Below are 14,473 nucleotides of genomic sequence, written 5' to 3'. Positions count from 1 at the left end.
AGGCATGTGTCCTATCTGTGTTAAAACCAGATAATTACATTTTTAATTATAATTTAATTCATTATTCATACTATAATGATGAACATGCTGGAGTTTGTTATACGCATGCTCAAAGAGTGTTAAACGCATGTGGGTCAGTTTAAAAGTGTCGGCTGTTCAGACAAGTGTCTGATATGGGCTACATTTAAAATGTCACATGAACAACCTAACAAAAAAATCAGATTTGAGCAAAAAATCAGATCTGGGCCACATTCAGCTGCGGTGTGCGTGTAGCCTTAGATCATCAGTGCTACAGCTACTCTCGCAGCGTCCGCGGCTCAGTGAACACGTGTGGAGCAGTGACCAGTGTGCTTTCACATTTTTGCTGAACTCCAACCTGTTAATTTGTAATAATGCTGATACACCTATATAAAAAGAGCAATCTCTGCAAACAAGTGACGTGATCAAGCTTTCGCTTAATATTTTATATATATAAAATGCTTTGTGAACCACTGAACTACTCAGCTGCTGGGTGAAGAGAAACGCTTAAAACAGACAACTTTATCCTTAAATATCCATTACATCTCTCATCTCCATCTCTCTAGAGCTCCATCTGACATATAGAGGTATTTGTTTCTTCCTTTTGAATAATATAAGTAGGGCTATGTAGCATACTGATTCACGTAACTGAAATAATATATTAATAATATACATACATCTTTAAAACATCATCCTATTATCTATCTTTAATATATGTGTGTGTGTTGCAGGGATAACATGATGGTTAAACATTCCGTGCATCTTAATGCAGCTCATTTTTAACAGGGTTGGTGATTTAAAACCGCTCAATGTTGTTTGAAATGACCAATCAAATCAAAGAAGGCGGGACTCACATATCGAAAGGAGCAAGTTTTTCAGCAGTCAGTGCCATGTATGTTGTAAGTAGTGAAACTATATGGCTTTGTTTCTTTCAACATACCCTCTGATGTTCATTCGTTTTTTGTTTTGTTTTTCATGCTCGATGTTGGAGAGTGAGAGCATTTTGCCCTGCTCCGTTTGAAATTTTTCTGCAATCTCTCACATACAGCATTAAAGAGCATTAATAAAACATTTATTGTTTGAATTTGGTGATAAAAGTGATCAATTGAAATCTGAAGCTAAAATCGTGTTCCTCATAAATCTGTTTCTTACGGAAGCCCTGAACCACAAGGTGAAAAAAAATAAATAAATAATAACGGTAAAAAATAAATAAATAAATAAATAAATAAAAAATAGTGTCTCAGTTCCTTCCTGAGCCAGTCTTAATTTTTTCTCTCTCTTCCTAATTTTTTTTCTCTCTTCAAATTTTTTTTTTCTCTCTTCAAAATTGTTTTTTTTTCCTCATCAAAAAACAATTTTTCTCTCTTCCAAAAATTTTTTTTCTCTCTCTCTTCAAAATGTTTTTTTTTCTCTCTCTTCAAAATTTTTTTTTTTTCTCTTCCAAAAGATGCATGCGGTACCAACCTTGGCCACCAGGTGCCACTATCAGTAAACATATAATCTTAGCTTCTAATTCTTTCTCTGTTGCTATTTATTTAAGGGTTTGCAAACCTTAATCAAGACAAAATCAGGTTACATATGTTTGGTATGGCATTCGTTGTCGTGTAACAACTGGTTATTTTTTTGTTTGAAATTGTTGGTCTTTCTAAACCATCTATGCCGTTTTCTCAGTGTTACATGGTGGAAGCGAAGGAATGTATTGAGGAAAACGGGAAACATGGGGAAATTATTTTTATGTCTGTCCTTTTGAAGTAATCTAATTTCTAAACGAAAAGATAATTTATAAATAAAATCCTCTCGACTGAATGGGGATGTCATGTACAGACTTTCATGGTGGAATTTAATTATAATAATATATTTGAATATAACAAGTTGTCTATGCTTTTGAAACACACTGTCTACTGCAGAAGTGAAGAGTTCCAGATGAAGAATGTCAAATAAATATCCAAATATTGTTGGTCTGTATAAACATGAGCTAGACATTGTCAACATAATTTTTCAAAATAAAAGTCCCACATTTTTAAATTTAAATATGAACATTAATTACATTGTAAAAATAAAGAAAAGGAAATAAATCAAAAGTAATACAAAATAAAATATTTTTCCACACTTTTAGGTTATCAAATCATATAGTGAAATTAGCTTTATATTCTAATGCTCATAAAAAAAATACAAATAATTGAAGATTAATTTTAATTTCTACTACATAGCTAATGGTAAAACTGTGCATATAATGCAATTTGGAACAAAACACATTTATATTTGTGATCTCTGTGATAGATTGTCCTTTTTATTCCAGTAAACTTCAGTTTATTTGGGTGGTGGGGGTTCTGGTGTTCTGCATGCTTTTTGTTCAGAAACTTTTTTCGATTTATTCGAAAAAATACCTTTTCAAACTTGTCCTAGGCCGTTTGCCTGAAACTTAGTATATATCATCTACAGACCCTCTTGACAAAAACTCATCAAAAGGATTTTGATGTGTCAAATCATTCCAAAGATATAAGCAAATAGGTTTTGGCCATGGCCTATAATGACTAATTAGCCTGTATCCTGTGAGTGCAATTTTCAAACTTAACAAAATTTGCACAGATGAACAAGAGAACACTCTGTGGTAACATAAGTTTTATTCAACCCGATCTCATGAAAAGTCGTACATAATTTACGAGTTGGCTATTTCATATGGTCTCCCAGGATGTTGCTCGCATAAACTCATACGACATCATCACGTGCAAATTCCTGGATGTCTAATGTGGAAGTAAGCGCAAGTTCCGCGCACGAGGCGTTAAGGACATACTTATTAATATTATGCCCTTGCCCAAACCCCTTATCTAAACTTAACCAATCAGTTGAGTGTGTAAACATGATAGGAAGCTGTTGTGTGTGACAGAAGCAAGTAACTGTCACGTATTAGATGGAAACGTTGTCCAGCGACGTCACTGGCTGTAGTGAAAGTCGTAGGAATTTAAACGAGTGCAGTCGCACGATATCATACGAATTAGCCAAATTTAGAAAAGTCGTACGAATCCTGATGATTTCGCCGTGAGAGTGTGTTGATTTTATTGATTTTTAATACTAGGGGGCGCTATAACTTAAGACAATCCTATTTTTGCAACTGTGCTCAAAGCAGGTGAAATGTCACATCAAAATAGCTGTCCATAGCATCCACAGGATCTTTCTGTCAAATTTGTTTGTTTGGTCATCTCGACATATGTGCTTGGCCCCCAACAATAGTTGCTTGTGGCTATATTATTATTATTATTATTATTTTATTTATTTTTTGCATTGGGGGTATGGCCTCATGGTGGGGTTTAATTTTGTGATAACTTGACTGGCTGACCACATAAATAAATGTCTGCTTATTAAATAAATAAATATATGGCCATGAAATATTAATTTAATAAAAGTTTAAATTATGTGGTAAGAAAAAAGAAACAAGAGAGACATCAAACTAGCACAGCTAAGTAGGAAAAGGTTTGCCTGGGACAACTGTCAATTATGCTGTTTACACAAAAACATGCGATTGACCGGTCAGAATTAAGTATTCCAGAGAGCCATGTAATAACATTCATTACTGAAATGGTAAACAAATTGTAAAGCTAGTAGCCTAGAAATTGTATTCGATTTGTTTTTTTCAAATCTGTGAATTCATCAACCAAATGAATGTTTCCATTTTCTGCTTCAGGGAAATCCATCATTGAATCACACCAATGGATCACTCATTGCTTCTTGAGTGGCTGTAGAATGAGGAAACTATGACATTCCTGGACTTTGATTTCAGATGTATTGATAGAATCTTCATGTAAAATCAAATATTAACTTTGCTATGCTGGGAGCTTTTGTAAGAGTTCTGGGTCTGCTCACCTGAGATTTCAGTGGTGAAAATGATTTTGCCTAAAGTAAACTTGCTTCTAGCTTGTAGGCCTTATATGTACACATCTTCTACACACATAAAGACAAGTATTGCTAAGTAGATAATAAATTCATTTATTTTATTACAATGAGTCAGAAACCATTAAATTAACATTATATTACAGGAAATATATTGAATATACATACCAAGGCAGAAATATGAATATTATTAAATAATATCCCTGCTTGTCCCAGACAATATATATATATATATATATATATATATATATATATATATATATATATATATATTAGATATTCTACTTACAACAAAGTAAAAAAAAAAATAGTAAACTGTCAAAATTGTAAGACCAAAATATAAAAGGAAAGACAAAAACACTTATTTTGGGAGTTTGGTTAATAAGAGAAAGAAAATGGATTTTAAAGTGTCCTATCCTGTGAGCTCCTAGAGGCTTTGCTTTGCTTTCATCATACTGCATTAGAACAATTCACAGAAAACAAACAACAAAGTGGCAAAGAACTCAGTAATATTAGTTGAAACTATTACTCTATTATTAATTTAAAGTAAACGATATGATGGACAAACATGAGGTTTTGGATGGGTAAACATTGTTTAATGTACACAAAAACTTGCAGGCATGTGTAAAATTAGCTACTTTAGCAGCTTAAAAGGTATGTGACATGACTACTGTACAAGAAAACACCAAAAACATCATTTGTATGAATTATTAGTTTTATCCTTGGCTTTACAATGAAATTCTAGGTGCTAAAGGTGCTAAAAACAATGTATATTAATCTACATAAATGTACAACAACAATATATTTTATTGCACTCTCAGCCAATAAATCAAACGGGCAGCTATAAGCAAATATTTGTTTGTTGAGGATGTTATAAGGAAGTATTAAGTTTTTGAAGAGGAACTCTGTAACCTTTTAAAATCAGGCTAATCATATTTGGCTTTATGATAATGAGAAGGTAACTCTTCAATCCACAGAATAGGTCTAATAGTTGTTATCTTTTACATTATCAGCTGTTACAAATACTTTCAAATACATTTAGCAAACATTTAGAACAGTTTTTAACTGAAGAAACCATGGAAAAAGACGCAGACAGCGAGGAGGATGATAGCATTAGCGTTAACCACATTTCTCCACAGCGGTTTCTCAGACGTGTCAGTGAGCTTCATCTTCATCTCTGCCTCCTGCTCTTTAGTCAGTTTAGGGGCATTGCCCTGATCAAAGCCACAGAACCAGTTGTAGGCCTTCCTACAGAAACTTGCTTCTTTACGATTCTCTGTGGGGTCAAGAGACAATCAGAAACAGTTGTTATCAGTTGTTAAAGGCTAATATTCTACATGCACAACGTGATTTGCTTCATTAAAACGTGCCTGGATCAAAATACATTGTTGTTTGAGGACAACTAATCATAGCATATAATCAGAGGGCAATGATTGGTCGATAGGATTGTTGATCCAGGAATATGTCCTGCTTGCATAAATTGTTAATTTGAATAACGTGGTCATGTCTGGATGTTAACTCTTTTATTATCATAGATACTCGTAAGTAAAATGTAGATAAACATTTTTGTTTGTTTAGATAGACACTGAAACATAGAATAATGCAGATTATTGACAGCATCTAAAACAGAAACCGTTTTACGTGTGTACTACTTAAAAACTTATGAATACTCTAAAGAATACGGGTCAAAACTTAAATTGCCGGACTTTACGAGGGTACTGCCGCAGTCATATTTTATGATCCTTAAAGGATTCGTCAATAAGGCTGTTTAAACATTAAATTGTTCACAATTTAAAAGCTTTCAATACATTTTTGTACATTTCAGTGTCAATTTATGTTGACTATCTAGACACAACCATGTCATGCCATGATACACATGAGGTGGGTTTGCAGTGTGTCGTTGTGTTGTGTCATGTCAGTATGCAGATATACCTTCTATTTCCATAGAGCTGGAATCTTGATCTTCAGTCCAGTCATCTTCCTCTAGATCTATCCTCTCTTCAGTGCTGTTCCTTAAACTCCAGCAAAGTCTGTGCAGCTGTAGAAAAACAAGGGGCCAGAGAATGAGCGGCCACGTGAGGATCATGATAAAGAAATTGCTTTTTCACAGATATAGAAATACTAAAATCCAATAACTACAGTGCAACTGTTGTCATTGTGAACAGAATGAAATGTGGTATTTGATGGCCATTTAAGGAATATTCTGGATCACAAGTGCACTGGTTCAAATATTCCTGGAACGCATTAAGGTAAACAGATTTGGAGGGGCTCGAGCACCGGACTGGGCTTGAGCTCTGAACTTACGTTTGGAACTTAATTTAAATACGGGAAGCCTATAGGGCAAGTGTTCACTTGCCGAAGTACAAGTCAAAGAACATATTTCAAATAAGCAGTAAAATCTGACAACAATTATCTCATAAATTGCATTTCTTTAAAAGCTTAAAAACCTCTAAAAAAATTATATTTTTCAGGCAGGTCCAGCTAATGTGCATGCACGTTCTCGAGTTGACTGACAGGTGATGTCTGTATCTAAAAGGTGATTGGCTCTTTTACCTGTAAGGCAGGACTTCTTTTTGTACATCCGCCATTTGGGTGTTCCAATTTTTCCCATTCATTTTAATACAAGTGCTCCGTCCTGGGATAAGTAGTCTCTGTTTCAAACTGAGCTGACATAATTTTATGTGGTAACTGACAGCATGCTACAGATTCTGTTGATAGCTTTAACCTGGATTATTCCTTTAAGTGATATATAACCAAAATTTAAAGTGTATTTTGAAGTGTATTATTTTTAGTGACACCCAATGGAATTGTAAAAATTACTGTTTTCAAACAGGTGTCCCAAACACATACACATTCATGTGCAGTTTTTTAAATCTGTACTTTTTTTTTTTTTTTATGTAAATATGGATATTTCTTTGGAAGAATTGTGATATGGAGGCTTCATTAAGGACACAAAATAAGAATAAATTGTACCATACTAGGCACAGAGAAGCAAAGTATTTCTTTTTTTGTTGAAAAAAGAGCTTACATGTTTGTCATCAATGGGTTTGGTCATGAGGGAGATGGCCAGTATCAGTATACAGGACAGGCTGAAGAGGATGAGGGCAAAATAAAGGTAGTGCACACCACAGATGATCGTAGGACAGTTACTGGGTGCCACACAGCTGCCGGTGCCATACGCAAACTCAGTTATCATACGAGCCAGACCCACCAACAGACCAATACACAACCCGTAGAAAGCACCCTGTCAGGGAAGAGTATTATGTATGAAAAGACAGAAAAACAAACACCAAAATTCCCACATAAAGGGATATTCTTGGAAGACAATCAAGTATAAAATATGTATATGTCCAAAAAACAATGATATTACTGGGTAAAACTAAATTAAACTGGGTCATATTTCACCCCAAAATATGTGACCTGGACATGTTATTGACAAGTTTCATAAGATTTACCCAACCATGACATATGTCCAAAAGAAACATGGTATTACCATGTAATTTTTGTTTTGTTTGTTTTGTTTTTTGTTAGTGAAATATCAAACCTAAACATATGCGGTATGACTGCTAAAATGAAAACAAAATTGGGAGAAAATACAGAAAAACCTGAAACGTGAGACTCACTGGTTCATTGACTCGCTTGCAGAAAATGGCAAGGGTGAAGACAGCAGCAATGGGTGGAGCCAGATAACTGGTAATAGACTGTATGTAGTCAAAGAGCTGCCCGCTCTGAGCTGACTGTACGATGGGAATCCATGCAATACTCACACCGATAAGAAACAGCATAAACAACCTACACACATAAATACAAGGACCTCAGCAGAGAAAATACATTGTCACCTATTCATCTCTTCAAATTCAAACTTTGATGACAGGCAGCATAAATTGTCTTTCTATTTCTTGCTTTAATCAGTCCTGATAGATTGGGGGGGGGGGGGTCTCGGAGCTGAAGCCCAGTCCTGTGCTCAAGCCCCTTCATTATGGACAGCACACCATATCTGTTTACCTTAATGCGCTCTATATGAACCAATAAACTCGTAAACTGTAATCACAAAGCCATTCTTAAATCACAAAACTGCATACGATCAATATCCAAGACAAACATTTGGATGCAAACACACCTGCCAGCGATCATGAGCTCCTTTTCCTTAGCTTTGGGACGGATCTTGGTGTAGATGTCCATGGTGAAGAGTGTGCTGGCACTGTTAAAGATGGAGGTAAGTGAGCTCATCAGAGAGGCCAGCATGACGGACAACATCAATCCTCTGAGACCTTCGTACACACATACACAAAGAGCAGTTTAGACATATGACAAACCAAACCCTTCGATCAAAATGGACTATTAAAGATTTTAGAGAAAGAAACATCATATTCTTTACCGTTTGGCATCAGGTCCACCACCAGTTTGGGATATGCAATATTAGTGCAGCCCACACTGGTTCCACAGTAGTAGTTACACTCATCTGGATCCACACACGCAATCTCATCTTACATAAATGAAAAAAAAAATAACACAAACTCAGCCTCAGATGGAAGTCATGTTGCACACAAAAATGGCAAGCCAACGCTAATATTACCAGTTCTAATATGACTGGCTTCTTCGCAACTTCCAGGAGTCAGGGTTTGCAGGTTTTTATACAGAAAGTATGCCAGGAAACAAAGAGTTTACTAGGCTAGGTACCGGGCTGCTTCAATGAGCTCTTCTTGGCCAGAATAACATGCAAAGTGGACCAGACTATATGCCGAAAGTCAAGGGTCTGGCTACATGCAACTACCTAAACATTAAACTTGCCGTATATCACTCAACCAAGATTCAGTCAAGTTATTTGCAGACTATGCCACAACTGTGACATGTACAAAATGGTTAATCGCTATACTGCCATTAGTTTTTGCAGACCTACATTCCCAGCAGGCACAGTGTCAGTGTTTCTCACCTGGGTAGAGCACTCTGCTGATCATGCCTGGGAAAACCATGAGGAACATTGGCAGAAGTTTGAGATAACCACACAGGATGCAACCAGCTTTCACATGAGACAAGTTCTTGGCAGACAGACAACGCTGCACAATCACCTAAAACAAGATGGCGTCTTCAAGTCAACAAGGTACATCAGGAACTGTGCTAAACTATTTGATGGCTTATTGGAGACGTGGGCTGGTGGGTAGCACACAGTCTCAACATCTGTAAACATACATTTTTAGTCTTTAGCAGCTGTAAATTATCTACAACACTGACGTTGACATTGTTAATACATTTTCAAAACATTTATTAAACTCTTCTCAAAGAGAACTGCTGCAACTTGCAAATATCTTCAATCAATGTGGTTATGTAGTTAGCGTATTAGCATTTTTTGCTAATGTGACCAAATCACTCAACTAAAATCACACACAGTTACCAAATTAGGATGGCCAGACATGGGAACCTGATACAGATAGGGTTAAGCATTGACTCTTGCTAATGGGCTGTTAAACTAACTTAGCAAGTGTGTGAGAGTGTCTGTCCCCTCTTTGGCTATTTGTGTATCTTATTTAGCTGGGACTAATCTGGTGTCTAACTAAAAGCATGGCCTGTCTAAATGTATAGGACTCACTTGGACTAAAACAAGAAGCACACTGTTCATCCTTAGAAACCCAAGGAAAAGTGCAGTTTTTGGTCTTAAAGTGGACATGATGTCTGTCAATGTATACTTTGTGTGGGTTAAAAGATATGTCAATGGTTGAAAGACATGTCAATGTACCTGTGTGTGGATGAATGTCGACATTTTAGCATATGTGGTTGAAAGAACTAATTTTTCTCAAACATGTGACCAAATATGGCCAAAAAGGAATAGTTCACCCAAAAATGAAAATTATGTATTCATTTACACATCCTTATGTTGTTACAAATTTATATTACTCTCTTCTTTAGAATATAAAAGAAGCTATATATAATATTTACACTGAATGGGGACTAAGTCTTTAGAGCACCAAAAAGCACCATGAACGCACATAAAAGTAGTCCATATGACTTGTGTGCTATATTCCAAGTCTTCTGAGACCATACGATAGCGTTATGTGACGAACACACTGAAATGTAAGTAATTTTTGCTCAAAATCTTCCCCTACTTCTCAAATGTCATTCACATTTGCATGTATTCAAATACTGCACACCAGACCTGGCCTAAATTATTGGTTGTCTTATGTATCGTAATCAATCACATTGTGGCAAGTTTGAATATGTGGAAGTGCAAATGAGTTTTGAGATCTTTGGAGCTTTTTTAATCATTTTTGAAGCTCAACAGCAGATGTTTACTTTCACTGTATGGATAAGAGCAGCATGAAAATTCTACCTAACCTTTCCTTTTGTGTTTTACAAAAGGATGAACTATTCCATTAATTACATACTGTATACACAGAGCAAAAAATAAATAAATATTTGTTTTAAATAATAATAATAAAAGGCAAAAGTCATGATCACATCTACATGTAGATGTATTAGTACCTGGTCAGTGCACCAGTACCAAGCGGCCTGGATAGTCAGACCAAAAACGAGTCCGGGCCAGGGCAGATCACCAGAGATGGGGTCTCTAAAAATGTGAAAGGAGTCTGCACGAGGAGTGTAGCACGCTTCACTGATGTTTGCACCCACCACTGATGGGATCGCAGTCATGTAACGCTCCTTGAAGTTCTCATAGCCTCCAACCTCATTGAACGCTATCAAATTAAAAAAAAAAAAAAAAGAAGAAGAGAGAAAATGCTTGGTGAAGCTGTGGATGTTTAAGTAATGCTTTTATTTAAAGCACCTTAGGGGATGATCAGACCAAGTTACCTGTTACCAGCCCTGAGCTTTAGCCATTACGTTACAAACGTTCTGAAGAGGAGCTGTTTTCTGTAACATGCAAAGATGGGAAATTGTGAACCTGACAACTCATGCAAGTAAAGTGAACAGACTTACCAAAGCCCATGAGAATAAATGATCCCACAATCATGATGATGGTCTGCAAAGTGTCTGTGTAGATGACTGCAGCTAGTCCACCTGAAGACAAATAATGTTCCATCAACATTTGAATGTGACCTGGTTGTATTTTGGTATTTTCATGATCTTTTAAAAAAAAAAAAAAAAAAAAACTCTCATTAAATTATTGAGAATATGCTATTTTAAAACCTAAATAAGATGTCCTTTAAATGTTGGCTGATTTTGTTTTCATAGTAAAAACACATTTTATTGATGTTTTAAGTTATTTTAAGTTTTAAGTTAAGTTGATATTGGTTGTATAAAATTAACGTGTATTTGCAGCTTAAATCTATCTTTTCTCAGCGTTTCTGTTTTGTACTAGTCAATTTTAGTGATGCAAATATCTGCACATTATATTTTGTTTAAATGTTTTTTTTTTGTTTGTTTGTTTGTTTTTTAAAGCTGTAGTTTCTAGCACGTTTTTAAAATGTTGTACTGAGACACAACCTAACTGCAACCTAAATGACAAGCTTTAGAAATATTTTGGTGCTTGCTGGGTGGACACTGATTTAAACATGGAAAATGATGGGGTCATCTCACATTTGAAACTATTAGCACTGCATAATGTGTTATGTTTCACTTGCTATATTTATTTATGCTCTATATAATACTGTATATAAAGGCTCTGTACAGTATATACCGTTCAGTATGCAGTTCGTACTGAGCTAGTATTCCATTCCAACATATAGCACAGTATGAACAGCCTGTAGTATATATTTTTATAGTTTCCATTTTATTTTGATGTTAATTGTGCTAGATATCGTATTATAACCATCATTGTTAATGACCTCTAGCTGCTGTAGCTATGAACTGCAGTTCTGACCATAAGAGGACTCTCAGTGTAAACATTTACAGCAGGCCGGATCATTTCTGATGTCTGTCGTCTGTCCCCTAAGAACAAACCTGCACTAAACAATAAACTGAGATAAACCCATTTCACAACTGACCACGTGGCTGACAAAAGTTTAATATCACAAATTCAGTGCATTATAGCTCGCCTTCCACAGGCTTATCATGTATTGTCAAAATGGGCAATTACCCATGACGTATACACATCACCCTACAATAAGCATCCCACCTCATTCACCACAATCCCATTGGTGGCCTTACATCCTTGTGAAAAACAAAGGCTGGACTTTACTCTCTGTTGTAGTTTAAGCTTCAGAGTGCAAATAAAAATCAAGTTAACATCCCTGAACTTATTTAATCCCACATAGAAACCTCTGTAAGGTATTCTAGATAAGGAAGGCAGGGGACCTAGGTATAATACTTTATATGCAATTGACTGTTATATATGACCACCAGGATTGGGGAGTAATGGAATACATGTAACAGGATTATGTATTTAAAATACAAAATATAAGTAACTGTATTCCACTACAGTTACAATTTAAATCATTAGTAATCAGAATACAGTTACATTCAAAAAGTATTTTGATTACTGAAGAGATTACTTTGTATTTTATTGTCATTTGATTCATTTAATATTTAGTCCTTTCAGTTGGAAAACATTTATACATATAAATGATGCGATTCAAAGTGCATTTGAACAGCGGTGAAACACTTTCTTATGATGTGTTACATTCATATGAACAGACAGAGAAGTAAGTTTGACGTAAGTTTGGAGCAGAAGAAATAGAAATAAATCTTGTGTAAATTGTAAGCATTACGCTAAGCTAAAATGCTATTTCTAGCCATTTTACATGCACGTTACCAGGCAATATCATATTTTTTATCATCAATGTATTTTTAACATGTGTATTTTGTCTTACTGTACTGGCAGAGTTTTTATAGTCAAAACAAGTGAAAAAATCTACCAGTGCTGAAGAAGTAATCCAAAGTATTTAGAATACGTTACTGACCTTGAGTAATCTAACGGAATACGTTACAAATTACATTTGACAGCATGTGTTCTGTAATCTGTAGTGGAATACATTTCAAAAGTCACCCTCCTAACCCTGATGACCACTATATTCTACAACCAGGGGCACTTTAAGGCCACCTTCCATTTGTTGTGTGGGGGTGGGGGGTTAGTGGAATTGCTGTGCATTGAAAAAGCACTACACGGATGCCTTTAATGCAGTGTTTCCCAACCTTTTTTCTGCCACGGCACACTTTTTACGACTAAAAAATTCTACTATCACACCACTATCCCACATAGGCTAAATATCGTCAATATTTTGCCTTTTCAAGAACTTGTCCATGTTTTCTGTCCATCTTAGTAACGTGTTTACTTGTAATAACGTCCTTACCTTCTCCTTTATTAAAACTTGCATGGCTACAAATCTACTGACTTCAGTATAAGAATTATAAACAAAGCAGATCTACAGTATCATTTTCCTACTGTAGCCTATATAAACTGCTGAGCATGGCTTTTATCAGAAAAGACCACAATAATAGACAAATAATAATAATTTTGAGTTTCAATAATGTTCTTTCATCATTGTAAAGCGCATTTCACATGAGTTGAGTCGAGGCGTCAACGCTCCGTTCAATGCTAGCGTCAAGCACCGCATTGCCCTCCACATGACAAGCGCTGCAGAAAGCGTCACAGAGGGGCGATTTTATGAGTTTGCCACGTAAAAAAGCGGGAGAGGTGTGCACAATAAACATTGAAAACATGTATTTGGAAGAGAGAAAAAAGCTTGCAGTAGCTTTGATAGCAGAAAGTAATAAAAGGACTCATTTATTTTTAGGTCTAAGTGTTTTCTTGGTGAATTTAAACTAGTTGAATAACTGGGGTCTCTGATATTCGTAAACGATAAGGTAATATTTAATTAAAAGAAATTACGAGACATTCAATGTATCTTCACAAATTTGGACAGTTTTTAAATATTTCTTGTTGCTTAGTACTCTCAAAGACATAATTGGTGAAGCAAAAACGTGTGTGTGAAAAACACTTTGCTGTAAAGTGGCTTCACTTCATAGACTTCAATGTATTTTGCAGCGCTGATGCGAGTCTTGTGAATATCAGTTTTACCGATTATGGTTTCAAAACAGCGAATTTCTCTGAAAGGTCAGGAGTTTGAATCCTTGAAAGAATTTTTTTTTTTCATGCATTTATTTATTTTGTGGAATTTGATAATTTTGTGGTTGGGAAACACTGCTTTAACGGTTGCGCTCTGTCACCATGTCAACAACTGTGTCTCCCGCTGAAAGTGTTTAAACGAGCTCCACCTGCGAACGTGAACTGGAGAAAATGGGCCTCATGGCCACGATCTGGGCCCCATGGGAGTTGAGGGCCCTGGGCTTCAACCCGTATAAGCCCATGTGTTAAGGCTCCCTTTCTACAACTACAGGGTGCCCCCCTAAAACAAAACAGGGCCACTATGTTTGATTGCTCTTATCTTAAAAATGTATGAAGGTGTTTGCCCAATTTTTGGTGTACTTCTATGACTTTTTGTAAACAACAAAATGATGTCACTGTGACGTCATTATGAGCAACAACTTGATACAAATAAATAAATAAATAAACAGATCGTTTTGCCCCAGAAAACGGGGTCACATGGCAAAAGAGAAGCACCTAAGTTTGCTGCCATTGAAAAATTATCTAAACAATTTACTTATTTATTTATTT

General features: G+C 35.7%; 2 protein-coding genes across 4 annotated transcripts in view; both read right to left on the bottom strand.

Annotated features, from left to right (window-relative positions):
- The window catches only part of LOC127432784 (14-3-3 protein gamma-like), a 678,408-nt gene that overhangs the window by 644,615 nt on the left and 19,320 nt on the right, over positions 1 to 14,473 (bottom strand). The gene's annotated exons all lie outside the window — the stretch shown is intronic.
- Positions 4,481 to 14,473, bottom strand: part of LOC127432745 (sodium/glucose cotransporter 1-like) — a 14,606-nt gene continuing 4,613 nt past the window's right edge. Inside the window, exons 7-15 of the mRNA XM_051684137.1 lie at positions 10,837 to 10,917; positions 10,384 to 10,595; positions 8,840 to 8,975; positions 8,285 to 8,392; positions 8,027 to 8,177; positions 7,530 to 7,698; positions 6,935 to 7,150; positions 5,839 to 5,944; positions 4,481 to 5,182 (exon numbers count right to left, since the gene is read on the bottom strand). Coding sequence (XP_051540097.1) covers positions 4,968 to 5,182; positions 5,839 to 5,944; positions 6,935 to 7,150; positions 7,530 to 7,698; positions 8,027 to 8,177; positions 8,285 to 8,392; positions 8,840 to 8,975; positions 10,384 to 10,595; positions 10,837 to 10,917 — 1,394 coding nt within the window. The 3' untranslated portion in view covers positions 4,481 to 4,967. The remainder of the gene's footprint in view (positions 5,183 to 5,838; positions 5,945 to 6,934; positions 7,151 to 7,529; positions 7,699 to 8,026; positions 8,178 to 8,284; positions 8,393 to 8,839; positions 8,976 to 10,383; positions 10,596 to 10,836; positions 10,918 to 14,473) is intronic.

This window comes from Myxocyprinus asiaticus, chromosome 42 (assembly GCF_019703515.2).
Source record: "Myxocyprinus asiaticus isolate MX2 ecotype Aquarium Trade chromosome 42, UBuf_Myxa_2, whole genome shotgun sequence".
NCBI classification, from domain to species: Eukaryota; Metazoa; Chordata; class Actinopteri; order Cypriniformes; family Catostomidae; genus Myxocyprinus; species Myxocyprinus asiaticus.
This window is presented reverse-complemented; position numbering and strand designations above follow the sequence as displayed.